The sequence below is a fragment of the Taeniopygia guttata genome, chromosome 10 (assembly GCF_048771995.1).
Source record: "Taeniopygia guttata chromosome 10, bTaeGut7.mat, whole genome shotgun sequence".
NCBI lineage: Eukaryota > Metazoa > Chordata > Aves > Passeriformes > Estrildidae > Taeniopygia > Taeniopygia guttata.
Window position 1 is genome coordinate 9,191,751 of NC_133035.1, and position 17,344 is coordinate 9,209,094.

General features: G+C 43.8%; 1 protein-coding gene across 2 annotated transcripts; it reads left to right on the plus strand.

Moving 5' to 3' along the window:
* Window positions 1-1,899: 1,899 nt before the first annotated feature.
* Window positions 1,900-13,050, plus strand: LYSMD2 (LysM domain containing 2). Of its 2 annotated transcripts, XM_002198216.5 has the most exons (3): window positions 1,900-2,251; window positions 5,824-6,161; window positions 12,278-13,050. In XM_002198216.5, the coding sequence occupies exons 1-3, from the start codon at window positions 2,054-2,056 to the stop codon at window positions 12,327-12,329; spliced, it is 588 nt and encodes a 195-aa protein (XP_002198252.2). In that variant the 5' UTR covers window positions 1,900-2,053; the 3' UTR covers window positions 12,330-13,050. The 2 variants fall into 2 exon arrangements, with proteins under 2 accessions (XP_002198252.2, XP_012431676.4); XM_012576222.5 differs by lacking the exon at window positions 5,824-6,161 and having other exon boundaries at window positions 1,937-2,251.
* Window positions 13,051-17,344: the final 4,294 nt, after the last annotated feature.

The following is a 17,344-nucleotide window of genomic DNA, read 5'->3' on the forward strand; positions in this document are numbered from 1 at the left end:
AACTAATTGATATTGCATGTTCAGCTTATTGTATCACTAATGTTAAACAGCATTTTCAGTTTCTCAAATTGCAGCTCCTCTTTACTATAAGCCATTTTAGCTGAAGTAACTGCTTAAGTCTGAGTAATTCCAGCTCTAGGCAGGCATCCAGATGTTTGTAACTTCCATTAATCAGCCTGAAGAGGTTGAAGCTGATCTATGGCTCCACACTGCACACACAGAAGACATTTTTAATAAATGCTGACCTGCAGTTCAGCTCTTTGCTAGGTGGGTCATGGGTGAAGTGCTGATGCAGTTCTGCAGATCAAGTTGTTTTACAAGGACTTGAAAGCACCGAGATGTCACAATCTGGTGCTCACTTTCTATAGCTGGTATAAACTCAACTGGACATGCCTAGGAGAGCCTCCAAATTCCCAAATATGTTATAGACTGCAAAGAAATTAAACTTTCTTGCTATCAGTTTATAGTTTATTGTACTGCTCTGGTCTGTCTATGCATTGCCTATAGTTGCTCTGTTCAGGATTGCCAAACTGGCTTCTCATGCGACGGTAGATGCTGATGTGTCAATCCATATTAGTAACTTGTGTGTCTTGCAGGGCAACTTTTGTATTTTCCTAACTTACATCTGGAAACTCGTGGCCGGATTAACCATGTTTATGAGATCTGTCTTGATTTTTACACTGTATTCCTTAAAGGGACTCCATGACTACCACTGAACAAAATCTGAAAACTACTAGGTATTATGTCAGTTGATGCTTTCTTCCCAGAATCCCAGCCTGGCTGAGGCTGGAAGTGACCTTTGAGGGGACTTCTTGGTATCTTGGTACATATAATATCTGTACAGGATGCACACATGTGCACCATCTAGTTGTGACATACAGGTTTTGTTAGAAAGCTCCAGTTCAGCAATAATGGATCAGCTTTCCAAGCCCACTGCCAGATTTTTTTGATGAGAAGTACTCACTTAAGAACACTGTCATTATAATTAATTTTAATATAACATGGTACTCCAATACCTGAATGGGAACTTACAGAAGTAAGGCAGGGCAAGACTATCTGCCAAAAGCCTGTAGTGACAGGACAATGGGGAATGGGTTTGAACTGTAAGAAGGTAGGTTCAGGTTAGATATTAGCAAAAAAAAATTTACTGTGATGCTAGTGAGGCACTGGAACAGATACCCAGGTAAGTTGTGGATGCTCAGTCCCTAGAGGTATTCAAGGCCAGGCTGGATGGGGCTTTGATCATCGTGGTCTAGTGGAAAGTGAGAGGTCGGAACTAGATGATCTTTAAGGTCCCTTCCAACCCAAATTAGAGATTCTATGATTATAAGTCACACGTTACTTTCCTCGATAGAATTTTCCCACATCTTACTGTTTCAATAAATCTGGCATAATTAGGCTTTCATATTTGTGCACTTATGCCCGAAGTCACTCCTTTTTACACGCTCTATGACGGACCGCAGTGCCGAGCCCTCCGCTGGCAAACGCGGGGACTCTGACCAGCCAGGGGCGCCCAGAGCCGGCTCTCAGCGGCGGTCACAGGGCGACCGTGCGGAGCGCTCGGGGCTGCGGACGGCCCGGCTCTGCCCCAGCCTCGCAGAGCCGCTGCGGCCCGGCTCGGCTCGGCCCTGCCCCCGTCCAGCCCCGGCTCGGCCCTGCCCCGACCCGGCTCTGCCCCAGCCTCGCAGAGCCGCTGCGGCGCGGCCCTGACCGGCTCGGCCCTGCCCCGGTCCAGCCCTGCCCCGGTCCAGCTCTGCCCCGGCCCGGCTCTGCCCCAGCCTCGCAGAGCCGCTGCGGCCCGGCTCGGCTCGGCCCTGCCCCGGTCCAGCCCCGGCCCGGCTCTGTCCCGGCCCGGTCCCTCAGAGCCGCGGCGGGGCGGTCGCTCCTCGCGCATGCGGCCTCTCCGCGCCGGGCGGGGCTGCCGGGCCGGGCCGGGGCTTCCGCCGGGGCCGGGCCCGTGTCCGGCGCGCCGGGGGCGGCGTGGTGCCGGTGCCGGTGCCGGGGCGATGGCCGGGGCGGCGGCGCGGGGCCGCGGGCGCTGAGCGGCGGCAGCATGGCCGAGGCGCTGCGCCAGGAGCCGGCGGGCGGGCCCGAGTCGGAGGCCGAGCTGTCGCAGCGGCTCGCCCGCACCAAGGCCCGCTCGTACGGCAGCACGGCGAGCGTGGCCGCGCCGCTGGCCGAGCGCTACGTGGAGCACCGGCTGAGCGCCGGGGACACGCTGCAGGGCATCGCCCTCAAGTACGGCGTCACGGTAAGGGAGCACCGCCGGCGGGGCCGGGAGCGGCGCTTAGAGCCCCAGAGTGGCCTGGGCTGGAAGAGACCGTAAAGATCATCCAGTTCCAAACCCCTGCCGCGGACAGGGACACCTTCCCATAGACCAGGCTGCTCAGAGCTCCATCCTGGCCTTGCACACCTCCAGGGATGGGGCAGCCACAGCTTCCGTGAGCAGGCATCTCCTCCTTAGCCTGGCCCGACAGCTGGGCCCAGAGCCGCCAGGTGACAGCAAGAAGTTGTCCCAAAGGGCATTTCCTACACACAGTGGGCAGGAAGCGGTGTTAGTTTTAGTTTCAGGATTTAAGATGCTGACATCAGAAGTTGTGGCCTGCCGGAGGGGTCAGCACGGACCGCTGGTGCCCAGGGCTGACACGGTCTGGAGCTGACAGCGCCCGGTTCCCGGGTGGGCAGGGGGCTGGGGAGAGGCACACACCTGCTCCCACCCAGGAAACCTGTCCTCACACAGCTGCTCACCACCACTCACTGCAGGTTAAAATAGAAAATCAGTGTAATTAAACTTATCCTTAAAAAAAGCATTATTTTGAGCTTGACACAGGCTGTGACAACAGAGGGATTTCTTCCAGTAGCTTCAGGGCTAAACATTCTTCCATTGTGATCTGCCTACCAGAGGCGAGGCGCATCTACCACTGATTTGAAAGTGTTGCTGCTTTTCTGCTCATTTTCTATGGAGAAAGAAAGTTCATTTCTGAGAAAAATGTTGAAAGGCTCACGCCAGCCTAGGACATGCTGAGTCCAATAAAGTCTACCAGCAGGCCCTTCTACTACCATTCCAGACAGAGCAGAAATCACCTACCCTGCCTCATTGCCACTTATGTGGGGCCCATATTCCAGCTTGGGGCCCATATTCCAGTGTGCAGCTTCAGTAGTCCCAGCACAGAAAATTGCTCAGGGCTGAGCAGCTGATGAGCGTGGCACTGGTGCAGTCAGTGCTGCTTTGACATCAGCTGCAAACAGCACCTTCCAGTTGGGCTCTTTCTAGAAGAGCTACAGTGTAGTCCCAAACTATTAGGTTCTGACTGGAGTGGCTTCTTTTCCTTCTCTTGGTCTGCAAGATGTACTAAAGCCTTCTATCACCTTCAACAGCATCCAGCCTTCACTGTGAAAAGGGTTGAAAGTCTATTTCTCTTCTCTTTTGAAAGAGTACACCGCTTTTGACTGATCCTTGTTGGCAGCAGGGTTAATGGCACTGGTCCACGTTAAAGGAAACTTTTGCTCACTAAGAGGGCAAAGCAGCTCATTGGATGTTACATTTTTTTGCTTGTGTTTTGCAGGACTTTCCATAATGGACAGAATCTCTGGCCTAAATGTTTTAACCATATTATTATTCTTCAGATGTGTGTTTGGTCACTGCAATGAGTGAGAAATACAAGCTGATCACTAAAATAGTAGTTTTCTAGAAAAAAGGCATTTCTAAGCAATTTACAACTCCCTTTCAGCTAAAGTGAAGTTGTGAATCAAACCTGTACAAACACCTCTAAGTTGTGAACCATACATTTTGTTTATAATCTGAGTTTGATAAGTTTTTGCTGTGCTAATCATGTAAAATACATATGTTGGGGCTTTTCCCCAACACCTAATTGGTAATTTGCTTTAATAAGTGTTCTGCTTAAGAAGCCAGAGGTGCATCATTATAGACTACAGCTGAGAGAGGTTAAACTGACATGAAATGCCCCTCAGAGCAATGACGAGTTCAGCAAAATCAGCTATTGTGTTTATGTTCCAGGGTAGGAACGAAGGCAAACACATTTGCTTTTAGCAAAATGCAGGCTGTTGTGTGTTCACACAATGACAAAGACATATTTCCCCTAAAGAGTCCTTCTGTTTGCTTCCTGCATCATGTATTCTTGGCTGGAAGTGAGAGTTGTAATGGAAATATCAGAATTATCTTTGGCTGCCATTGCCTCCAGTATTGCTGGTTTTAGGAGTTTCCCCTGTGGTTTTCCTCACTGGGGGTTAATTTGTAGCCAGAGACATCCTGTCCAGTGGCTGCCTTTTCATGACTTGGCATAGACAGTTCAAAATAGATAAAAATACCATGCTGGGGGAGAGGGATCAATGTGCTTTGTTTGGCCTCATCCTCTGCCTTTCACCCCCTCCCCTGGATACTGTCTATTAATCTTTATAACTTGCATTTGTTGTATTTTCCTTTTGAGTAGATTAACACTGGGAATTCATGTTTATGGTTCAGTGCAAGTGCTGTATCCCTTTTGAGGGGAGAAGGATGAGGACTATATTTCATTGTCAGTATAAGTAATTTTGATTAATTAGTTCAGCATCACTTTACAGCTTCATTTAAATATTAAGCATGTGCTGCATCTTTTACTCTTTCACTATGATAGAGCTGTAGCTAATGGGCATTACTTTAGTCATTCTAGCACTAAAAAAAGAAAACTCTTGTTAAATCCTGCTCTCCATACACCTCTGAATGTACAGTCACACTGAGTTGTAGGATTGTATTGCACTTACAAAATAACCTGCTCAGGGCTGAGGGATGTTCTTTTTAGAACCAAGTACTTCCTTTTCATTATTGCTCAGTGCAGAGATACAGACTTCCAAGTGCTCTGAGCTGGTATGTTAGGAAGAAATAACCAGAGGTAGAGTTACAGTGAAATAGGAGAGAGAATAGCTGTGCAGTGCATTATTTATCAGCTATTGAAGCATCACCTTCCAACTCCCGTACAGCAGGCTCTCAGTTTTCAACTTCTGTATTGTATTTTTCCAGAAAAGCTCCAGCTAGTATTTTAAACTTTTTTTATACCCATCAAGACAGACAACTTATAGAGATTTTAACAATTGACATTTGCACTAGAGCCATTAGAAGTCTCAATAAGGCCGGAGTCTTACTGAGTCAGGTAAAGCTTCCTTTATACCCTTCAGATGGTGCTCAGCTTGGGAGAGAACTTGCACCCTTATACTCTTTGAGCCTTACTAAAAATGGTTTCCAAGCTTTAGAGCTGGAAGGGTAGTGATCTTCTCTTGCTTGTGACACTGGATATTAGCTATTTAGTTTTCAAATGGGATTATTAAATCTAAGCATTTCACTATTTTAGTCATCTGCATCAACAGGTTGAACCCTCATGGTAGCTTTATCCCCCTTGTTTGGATTCTGCATCATTTTTACCAGAGAGTTCACCTACAGAAGCTGCTAGCAGTTCTGAGCCTTATTCTAATATAAATCCAAATCAAAAGTATGTTTGTGATAAAGGTTTTGTTCTTTGGCAGGCTGTTCCTGTGAGCCTGCATAGAGACTGCAAGACTGTTCAAGGACAGCATCTTTAGGTAGTGTAAGACTCTGAGAAAAGCAGTATTGTGGAGTCAGGTGCACATAAAGCTAGGGTGTTAGCAAGGCTGAAACAGAGCATGCAGTCTGAAATCACTTTGAATGCAAACAAATTCTTTCCTGAAATAATTGCTGCTGCAAAGAAAGTATAGAATTATTTTAACTAAAGGTTGTATACTACTTCAGAAAGTTAATGCTTTATACTTTGCCAAGACCTAATAGCTTATATTTTTTTCTGTCTTTTTCAGATGGAACAAATAAAGAGGGCAAATAAACTTTTCACTAATGACTGTATATTTCTGAGGAAAACCCTGAATATTCCGGTTATATCAGAGAAACCATTACTGTTCAATGGACTCAATTCACTGGAGTCTCCTGAGAACGAAACTGTTGACAGCTCCCCTTCTTGTGATGAAGGACTAGTGGCAGTTCAGGAAGAAAGTAGTTCTTCTCCCAGTTCTCCAGAGCCTGACAATCAGCCCACTGCACCAGAAGAATTATCTGCCAAAGATTTCCTACAGAGATTGGACTTGCAGATTAAGTTATCTAAACAAGCAGCCAGAAAACTAAAAGATGACAATGTCAGGTAAATGCCACTTTTGGTGTTAAACATGGTAATCTCTCCCTGAAGGCATTGCAGTCTAAGCTGACCTCTCTTTGTGGGGTCTCAGCATCTGTGGCTTTTATTTGTCAACAGCAATGCCTGCTATGCTTATGCACCAGGTACATTCAGAGCACAGCCTTTGCCTTGCCATGGCAGTTAGAAAGGTGCCTCACAAGAAATTATTTGGAGAATACAAATGCTATTTCATAAAAGCCGGAAGGCCAGGATTCTCCAAGATGTCTTGCTGTGTAAGTAGGCAACTATTTAAGCAAAAACATAATTTTGGTAGAGTGCTAAGCAAAGGCCTATGAGGAAGCTGATTGTGTACAGCAAGGCATGATTCTGTTTTTTTTCTGTCCCAAATTGCCTCATTGCATAAATATTCTCCATGACGCAATTTCAGTTACACTTTCCTATCTCCTTTCCCTATGCAGTTCACCCCACTTTGTGGATCCACCTATGCAGACTTCTTCTTTTTTTCAGTATTTCCACTGCCAGGAGCTCTCAAATATTTACTCATAGAAAAAGCAGTACTTTCTGACCTCTGTGGCACAGTAGTGGCACATATCCCCTCACATATGTAGGTATCCTATGGAGAGCACAGAAAGACTCAGAACAAGAGTGGATTTCAGTAGTGTTTGTTTTCCATGGCCTTGGGACAAGCTTCCTCAGCTTGTTCACAATCAGTCTCTTGGGCTGGCAGTGTGCCTGTTAGTCCCTGCAGAAATCCCCTCAGTGGGGGATACTGAGGTGGTCCTTTTCACAATAAAAGGTATGACTGCAAGGGACTGGTACTGCTTCTCTTACCAGGGAGCTGCAGAGAAGTTACACCTGCAGATATATACTTTGCTTTTATTAATTTGTTCAATGCAATACTTCATCCACCTTCTTGGTTCACTTCCATACTCTGATTTTGAGGGCAAGCAGAAGGTAACCTTTCAGGACCAAATTTACTGAGTATAGAATTGCATAATTTCCTTAAACTAAGAAATTATTTTAGTAATGTTAAAACTTTGTTCAGCAGAAAAAAGTTTGAAGAACAGTATATTGTATTTAGCTATTGGACAAGCATCCTTTGGAGAAGTATCCACACATACAACTCTCCATTGCTGGGACACTGGTTTAGAGTCTCAGGGAAGGCTGGAATGCTTTCACATTTTATCACATTTGTCAGTTACTTTCTTTTGAATTGGTTGCATGAAAGGAAAAATAGCTGTTGGAACTCAGAACCTTCTCTGTAAACTCATCCACTTCCAGTGTTATATTTGAAGCAACATAGAGCACCAATCAAAATATGCTGCTCTTGCTGACTTTCAGATCATTAGATATATGTACCTACCACAGATCAGAGTAGGTGTTGACCCAGCAGTTAAACTAGATAACAGGAAACCACAGTCCCTTCCAGAGGAAGGCAATTATTTTAACATCCTTTCAACAAAATAACATGTTGATTTGAAGACGAAAATCCACTTAGGCGTTGCTGCACTAAGAGCAGAGCCAATATAGTGGAAGTGACACTGCACAAATAGTACACTGCTGCCACTAATACCCATTTCTGATACTGCTTCAGTTACAAATTGGGAAATGTGGACCTGGTACCAAGTCACCTCCCAAGAAATAATGTATACAAGAGGATGAGTTATTTTCCCACCTCCTGTTCAGATTTAGCAGATAATCCTGTTAAATGGATGTAACAGATTTTTATTGATCAGGATGTTACAGGAAGCATGAAGTACAGAGCTGCAGGCAGTCTGCTGAGCAGGATGTTGCCCAAAGCTTCTGAAGAGAAATAGCTTCCTGTGCATTTGATATTCTTCATAATACTCACTTCTACATCACTGCCCCTGGCTTTCATTTATGGCTCACAAAAGCCATCCTTGCCTTGTCCTCTCCAACACAATTGGAAAGATCAGACCCCTTTATAAGTCTGGCAGGAAGGGACAAAGGACCAAAGTCAGAGAACAGGAGTAGAGAGAGACTGTTGCCAAAAACTTTGTAGATAGTTTTCAGCTGTGTACCATCAATGGTATATCTGGGTCCAGACTGGAAGGTGGCAACATTCCTTTCTCTGCTCCAGCAGCTCCCTAGAAGGCACCTGTTCTCCTTCCTGCCCAGTCCTTTCGTGTCCCTTGCTTGGTGCAGGAAGCCTTTGGAAATTGGACAGCCATGTTAATAAACCAGCCTCATGAATATGCAAGTTTTCTATTCTTAGAGTGAAAACCATTTATGAAATTAGAGTGCTGTTTCCAGCTGCTCTGGCCTGTATTCAGGTTGGGTTGTCAAGGCCTGTTTAGAACTTGATGTGCCAACACTACCGAATACTTCCGTGCCTGCTTGAGAGTACCGAAGGAGCACCTGGAGCTCATCCACTACCACCAAAGGGGCATTGGAGCTCACAAAACTGCAAGCAGAAGCAGACTATCAGCTCATGAACTTAAAGAGCCATAACTTCTCACTATACCATGAGCCTGATTTGACAGATGGTGAGAACCACATCTACTGAATTGCTCATTACTTTAACCTCCTTTAAGTTGCCAAGAATGCATGTGCACACGTACACTGATTTGGATTAAACCACACCTGGAAGTTTCATGGTCAGAAACTGCCCTGTGCTACAAAGGCAGCTTGGAGTGAATCATATTGGAGTCACTCCCTTAAGTGCTCTTAAAGGAATAAAGTTTAGGTAGGAAAATTGGGGAGTACATAGTTGCAGATTTAGACTAGATATTGAACAATAATAACTGTGCAAGCAGATGAGTGTAAAAGGTTATAGAATGTGATCCACTCAGTTTGTGCCAGCTGCCTTTCACTATTAGAGTTTATATAAGCACATGGCTAGATCTACATGTAATAGTACCTTTACTAGAGGTTCATAGTGCAAGAAAGCATGAGTTAATGAGTCATTAATCATGCATATTCACCCAAGCTGTTTATAGTCCTTAAGATAGACATAAACCATATACTGTGCTTCTGGAACAGGTCACATCTTTCTGTATTTCCCTTGGAATATCTAATTTTGAAAACCTTGTAACTGAACAGAGCCTCTCTTAATCAGTGATGGTGATTCAAGCCAACATAGCTGGTATCAGCATAGGAGCAGAACCTTGTACTGTCATCTGCTTACTTACCTTGACCTGAACCTAGGAAAGAGTATGGTCTTGAAGTCTTCAAAAATCATAACTGACATAATTTGCCCAGTATTTTTTCACCCTCGTTGGCTATCAGCTGAGAAAAGAGATGCCTCAACAAAGGAGGCTGTCTTTGGAGAATCCTTTCAGACATCCCAAAACTAGCAACTCAGATTACTGTACAATTATTTAATTGTGCATTCTAGAAGCATCCAAGCATTTGAGTGTACTCACAGTCAGGTGTCCTTGCTCTTACAGAAGTAGTTATTTATGGCCTGATGCACACTGTAGCTTGCAGGAGACTTCTTTCAGTTCCTGTAACCCACTGGGCAAAGCGGCGACAGCAAACGGGAAGAGACAGCACTACAGAGTGCTGTAATGCTGTGCTGTTCCTTTTCCATTCCCCGAAGGACAATGTTGCTATGACTTAGCACTTTGCTATTTTAAGCATCTTAAAAGTGAAGTGAATTGTTTGGTCGTTAAACATATACACACTGCCATGGTGGTGCTTGTGGGTCACAGATGAGAGATACTACTATGTAATTTTATTTCATGTAAAGCTCACCTTCTTTTTAAGCCATCAGAACAGACTTGTCCTTGCTGTGTATGGTTCTGAGATCCATAGGAGTGTTATTTCCTGGACCCTGGTTTGGGGTAGTGTTGCAGAGCCTGGCACTGCAGTCTGGAACAGAAGAGCAGAAGCTGTTCTTGCTGAGCAGTTCCAAGCCTTGGTCAGAGATGTACTTTGCACATTACACTGGTCACTGCTTTGCTTCAGTTCCAGCATAACAAGCTGCTTTATAGTTCTTAAGTCCCTGCCCTGTGGAGAAGCCCCTCAAAGCTCCCATAACCCCAGTGCTGGCCTTCTGCTCTCTGCTCACACCTGCCACCTGTATCCGAGTGCCCCTTGCACAAGGGAGGTGGGGACTAAGAAATGGTTTTGGTGCTTGGATGTCCGAAGAGCTGCTGATATAACATCAGTATTTCAGCTCTTCAGTTGTCTGTATTTACCCGTAATTAACTCATTTCAGTCCGGTGTTTGGCTGTTGCCAGGTTAGGATGGATGGTATTCCTATAAGGCTTTCAAGAAGAATGTCTGAAAATCTGACTCTAGCAGCCTTTTATTAGAAGGAAGGTCTTTTTGCTGTATTTCTGCCACATTTTATTCTCCTAAAACAGGAAACATAACAAAACTAAGTAGTACAAAGTGTAGAGCATAGAAAGTAAATTTCTCCCATACTAGATTCTAAGCTCTGAAAAGAAAAAAGTTCTCCTTCATCCTCACACAAGCTAGCAGGAGATTGCTATTTGCAACTAAGTTCTGCACATGTGGCTGGACACCCATTGCTCCAGAGGGGCATATGTTGGAGCTTCAGAATGTACTTTTTGAAATATTTAGCTTTGGCCAAGTTGTTATGGTTGAATTTTACACTCCTGCAGTCCAGTCTTACAAGCTTGGTATGTTGATAGTTTCAATTCTGAAAAAAGCTTTAAAATGTCTTGAGAAAATTTATAAGTAAAAGTGGCTTAATGCTTTTTCGACTAAACGTGAGTTATTTGCTTTCTTACTTTCCTGTCATGCCATGTATCATGGAAAGCTTCTGCAAAGGATACATTATTAAAATTATAGTATTCCATGGCAGTTTTGGATGCAGCACTGGATATAATGAAGGACACTATTTAAATGTATACAGATATCCACATCCTTGGTACTAGCTTGGTAGCATCACTAATATAAATAGATGTAGATTTATAAGGAAGGCTAAAAATCTGTTCTCAGCACTACTGTAACCACACATCCCTGCAATAACAACCAGTTTCATCCCAACCTTGTGTTTTTGAGGTTTCTGCTTTTGGCAAGATTATTTCAAGGCAAAGGACATATTGTGCCTTTGGCTTAAGATGATAATTTTGCTGGGAAGACAAGTTACTCCGCTGTTTGGTTAGTTTGTAGGGTTCTGTTTTGGGGGATTATATGAAATTCAAATTGTAGATAAATAATCATGTTTATTAGAGAAGTCTTCATGGTTTTGATACTGAAATATTTACTTTTTACCTTATACCATTATTAGACACTTTGGATAACTGTACCTTTGTATGAAGGTACACACAGTATTAAAAGCAATCCTTTCACAGTGTAGCAGCTGTAAAGCCCTTCTGTTCTTACCAAAACACTGAACTTGGCAGCAGCTTTAAGGCTGGACTCTCAGGAACAAAACTTTGAAGCTACAGTAGTACAAAGCAATGACCTTTGGGGAACTTGGCACCCTTGATGCTGCACTGCAATAGGTTTACATAACTCCTTTTTTTTAAAGGCAATATTGTCAAGTGAGCAGCAGGCAGACTGATTTTCATGAGGATTTTAAAAGCAACATTACTTTGCTTTATCCAGTTATTGCATGAACAATAGCACTTGGGAGCAATTGCTATTTCCTAAGAAAATCCAAGTGATCAGTGTCACTGGGGATTGGTAAAAGGGAAGTATACATCAGAAACAGCCTTGCAGCATCAGGACACGGATCCACCCACAGCTATGATGGACTGCTCCTGTTCTTGCTTCATTTGATCTCTCTGTCCCTCCTGTCATTCAAAATGTTGAAATAAACCTCTAACAAAGTTTTTTGTTTTTTTTTTTTAAAGAAGAAATGAAAAGCAACAATGCAGAACTCCAGCATGCTCTCCACCTTGTTATCCTTTAAGTTTTTCTTATTGATTTGATCAAGAGTACTTTTAAAAATACATTCTGATGTTGTTGAACTTATACAGCTTTCCTTGCTTTCAGCATTATGTTCTTGACATCTCAGGAACTCCAGAGATGTGTAATTACAGTATTATACTGCAAATATTCCTGTTAGGTGAGGCTGGCATTGCCTATTTTGACCCACTAGGGAAACTGGTCACCTGCATTTTCATTACTTTTTCACTGTTGAGAATGGTATGCTCCTGACCTGATGATCATTTTCTTTCTAGAGATGAGGAGAATGAGGAAGGTCCCTATGCAACTTCTTCGTATCACCAGTAGAAGACAGATGTGATGGCCTGAAAACTTTCCATGAAATCAGTTCTTACAGAACTAAGCATTCAATAAGTCAAAACCCAAGTCTTTTGGACTCATCCTCTTGATGTACTTAAAAGAAGTCACGAATGGGTAATTGCACTGAAATTATGACCTCTTCTGCCTTCCATAGGTTAATGTCCTTATGCTATATCAATAAAAGGTTTAAGCCTTCCAAAACTAGCAATGGCCTTTTTACCCCTTCTGTGCAAACTGTAGCATGGTAGCAATTATATATCCCTGAGGTCACCTTTATGCAGGATGTTGATCTTTAGTAAAGATTTTGTAAATACTTGTTAAAGTGGAATTTGTTTTAAGTATTTAAAAATATTAAATAAGTTTGCTTGTAAATGACAAAGGATGGAAGTAATAGGAATTTACTTATTCTGCAAACATAGGCAAGTTTGCTGTGAAAGTTTTGTCTACTTCAGGGCTGCAGAACTTTTCTGTGAACTTTGTGTGTGTCTGTGTGTGGTTATGATGTATTCCTAGAAGGGGGAATTCAGCTTGTGTTGATGAGCTAAAGCCTTTTTGGTTAAAGAACTGTTTGCATATTGGATTTCTATTCATAAAAGGGATGAGTTACAAAAGAGGCTTTTTTGTGAGATATGACATTGGAATATCAGATGTGTGTTCTTGTGTGCAGTTAAATTTTGTGTGGTTTTAATTTAATAAAATACAAAAAATACTGGTGTGTGTGTTCATAATGAAGACAGCTTGGTTCTAGCCTGTTTTTTTGGGAAGAATGGTTTGTCTAGTTTCACGAGCTATTATTAGGTTCTAATTTCAGGATAACTAATGTCTTTACCCTGTCCATATAACTCACTCTCCTAAGTGAGACCTGCAAGAACTATCTGCCCTAGTTGTGCAGTTAAGATGAATAAGAGGCACATTGGCAAGCCGTCCCTGTTCTGAGGAGATGTGCCAGTATTCAGGTCTGCAGGTGGACCCCATCTGCAGCTAAGGGAGGACGAGTGCACCCTGCAATCACTGTTGCCCTGAAGTTAGGGTATTAGCAACTTCTTGTTAAATATCCTATTTTTTTCCCCCAAGCATTCCATAAAATTCACAAAACTCTCATCATTAAAGATTTGCTGGATCCCCACTGCAACAGGTGCAGTTTCCTATCTTTTAGTTCATCATATCACTCCCTTGAAGCAAAACCATTCTGCAGTATGATAAGAGGGAAACAATATGGAAAGTTTCATTAATTTACTAAAACCAGAAGTAAAAATTCAAACCTCATCAGGAATTTGCTTCTTTTACTGCTCTCCCAAGGTTAGGGTTCTGGAAAGCACACAGTCCAGAGCTCCAGGAGCACTGCAGCTGCAAAAGGCATACCAAGGGGAACACAGGACTGCCACAACATGGCTTCATCCTCAGCTTTATGCTTGGTACCAGCCTCACCCCCATGCACCTTTTACTCCCTCACCTGGGGTTAGGGTTACACCTGGGGTTAGGGTTCCAAAGACCACAAAGCTGTTGTGGAGGCCCAGGGTCCTATCTTTGGAACTCTAATATCTCAGGCAAAGGTGACCATGGTAAAAGAGACACACCCTGTTCAATGCAGTGGTCTCGCTCATGGGCATTTGCTGGCTCTTGTTGATGCAGTAGGTTTTGTTGGCTTCACAGAGTTCAACTGCCCTTTTTTCCTTATATGTCCTCCCTCTAGAATGTTCTCCCCTCTCTTGTCCCCTGTTGGGCCTGGCATACTGCAATGCTCTGCCCCTTTTACCCCCATATAAAGCCCTGTGTCCTCAGCCCCATTTTGTCTGTCCCTGGAGCCTCTTCACGGCAATGAACAGCGTTTAGAGCTCCATGCACAGACCCTTCTCTTGCCCCCCTGGGGCAGCAGTTTGAGCAGGCCTGCCCTGGGCTCTGGCACTGCAGGTTGCTCACAGAGGCTCACGCTGCCAGACTGGGCTTTGTGCTTTTCACATCCCTAACCCTGGGTGTAACCCAAACCCTAGGCAGAGCAGTAAAAGCAGTTCCCCTTGGCAGGCCTTTTGCAGCTGCAGTGTGCCTGGAGCTCTGGGCATTGTGGTTTTAGAACCCTAACCCTAGGCACAACCCTAACCCTAGGCAGAATCTTAGCCCTAGGTGAGGGATTTCCCTAGAGTTGGCAGGAGCTCAGGGTCAGCAGGCTCATTCAAATCAACTCTAGCTTGTCCTAACGAGAAGTTCTGCAGTGGCACACAAATTAACAAGAACAGAGAAAGCTTAGAGTTGAAAAAAGGAATTTCTGATTTTTCTTGCGGAGATTGGTGCATTATTTTTAGGTCTTGTATCTTTCTTAAATTGGAATTGTATCTATTCCTTACACGGTTATAACTTCACTGGTTGTCATTTAATTTCAGTAAACATTACAAAGCCAGAAAAAACTACTTTTACAAAGGCCACCCTAGCTTCAAGCCCAGCTATATTTTATTATTCCACCGAAAAATGTAATCCTTTTCTACTGAAAACCTGCTGTAGTGATACCCCCCAGTGCTCCAGCACAGCCAGGCCGGGGATTCTTTGCTGAGCAGGTCAGAACAGCTCCGTGACAGAGGAACACTGCACCTCCTGCCTCCCAGACCGGGCTGCCCAACCTCTGGGAACCTCTGGGAAGCCACAATTCCATTGGGCCTTTCCAAGAGCAGGGCTGTGCCTGTGGGCTGCAGGACCTGCAGGACTCACAGCATTTGCACCTGTGTTCCCAGACAGACAGCTGCCACAGCCTCAAAAAGCTGGGCAGTGGGTAGAAAAAATGCATTCTCTTTGATACACAACAGGAGCCTTGTACTGCTTCTTGTGCTTTAACCTCAGCTGGCAGCTCAGCCCTCACAGCCACTCACTCCCCCACAGACAGACGGGGCAGAGCACCGCAAGGGTGAAAGGCAGAAAACTCACAAGATGAGATAAAGCCAGTTTAACAGATAATGCAAAAGCTGGGCGTGAAAGCAAAGGAAAGGAATTCATTCAGCACTTCCAATGGGCAGGGAGGTGTTCAGCCATCTCCAAGAAAGCAGGGCTCCACTGCAGGTCACGGTTATTTGGGAAAACAAACATTGCCACTCTGAGCACCCCTTTCCCTTCCTCCTCCTTCCCCAGCTTTACACACCGAGCATGGCACCACGTAGTCTGGGACATCCCCTGGCTAGGGTTAGGGATAGGGTTTGGGTTAGTGTTTAGGGTTAGGGATAGGGTTTGGGATAGGGTTTGGGTTGGGGAAGTTGGGATCAGCTGTCCTGCCTGGGGCCCCTCCCAGCTTCTTGTGCACTGCCAGCCCCCATGGGTGGGGTGGGGAATAGGAAAGGCCTTGGCTCTGTGCAAGCTCTGCTAAGCAGAAATGAAAATGTCTGTGTTATCAACACATTGGTGTTTCCAGCACATATCCAAAACATAGCCCTAAATTGGCTACTGTGGAGAAATAAACTCTATGCCAGCCAAAAGCCACACACTAATGTAGCTTGTAGTAAAGTGTTTAATAAAGTACAGTATCAGAAACAATAGTCTATTAGAAAAGCTCAGAAGGTGAATACCATATATATTGTACTTATTACATTTTCAGTCATAATTTAGAAGTGAAGGATTTCTGAAGGATCCAGCAGAGATAGAAACAACACAGAAACTTGATTTTTGTCTGTTTTGAAACAGAGATGTGCAGTTGTTGAAAATACCTTTCTTGCCAGGAAGAAAGCAAGCACTGTGATTTACTAATTATGGCTAAACACATGGCAGAGCACGTCAAGTCCTAATGTGCTCCAAGTCTTCCCTGCAAAATAAGTACTGATCTGTGTTGCAGGCTGAAACTTACATCACTTGGTTTGATTTTATTTCGAGTAATTGCCTTTAGGAATGCAGGGTGATTCATCAGGCTGGCTGTGTTTCACTGTCTGGTTCTGAAAGGTGTGATGTACAGAGAGATGTTCATTCCACGTACCAGCAATGGAACCAGTATTTGAAACATTCAAGAAACAAGTTTAGTGGGCTTGGGCAGGATGGAAAATGAATTTAGTTTGAGGAACCGTAGCTGTGATTTCTGGTCTACCTGTCAGAGGCTTGCTCTGTTCTCAGCTGCTCATCAGGCTGCTCCAATTATCTCCACGTGTACCCCCAGGGATGCACAGCAGCAGGGTAAGTACAGAACAACTCCAAGAATGTGCATACTCTGAAATACAATCAGGGCATACCCATTGTTGGGTTTTTGTTTTCCTAAGTTATGTCACTGATACATTGTTCAAGCTAGAAAATTTGCAAAATATCACCACACACTGTTGATAATCACTGGTCATTAGTTGATGACATCTGCCCTTTAGTACCAGACTCGTGAGAGGATGAAGTAAGAAACTAACTTCCAGTGAAAATTGCAATTAGTCTTATACTACTCATCATATTGACAGGAGAAGGAAATTTGAGATCTTTTAAAAAGTCGTCATTGGAGAAGGACAGTTTGTCCTTTATTGTTTTTTCAAGTGCAGATCCTAGGTCACTGTCACTTCCCTATCTGTAGAGGTCTATGGTTAGTTACCGTCCTCCTGATATCTGTCATAAATCCAAATTTGGGAAACAGTTTGCTTTTCTCATGTGATGGTCACATAAGAAAGGAAGTCAGAAGCTGTTGCAGAATGCAACTGAGATCTATAGAGGCATAAAGAAATTTGGATCTTTGGGAAAAATAGCAAATAGTAATAAACCAACAAGAGGGTTTTGATGAGAACAAATGCACTGATTTAAAATAACATTAATTATTTTTTCCTATTTTTTTTTCTGTAGAGTTTCTAAGGGACTATTTGTCAGAGGAAGCTTACATTGATTACATTTTTGAATACAGTTTTTACCATTAGTGACTGGTAGTGCAGTTCAGTGATTCACATCAGGATGTGTATGAGCAGGCAGTGATGGTGTATTTTGTGGATGCTAGAAAACATTCACTGGCTTATGTTTCATCAGTTTGCAAGGAGTTATGCTGTTACACCTCAGTGCTATCACATTCACTT

What these genes read in the sequence shown, in the direction of transcription:
- LYSMD2 (XM_002198216.5), top strand. Translation starts at nt 2,054, where the DNA reads ATGGCCGAGGCGCTGCGCCAGGAGCCGGCGGGCGGGCCCGAGTCGGAG. An exon ending in CCCTCAAGTACGGCGTCACG is followed by an intron (nt 2,252 to 5,823) that starts GTAAGGGAGCAC and finishes TGTCTTTTTCAG; the next exon opens with ATGGAACAAATAAAGAGGGC. An exon ending in CTAAAAGATGACAATGTCAG is followed by an intron (nt 6,162 to 12,277) that starts GTAAATGCCACT and finishes TTTTCTTTCTAG; the next exon opens with AGATGAGGAGAATGAGGAAG.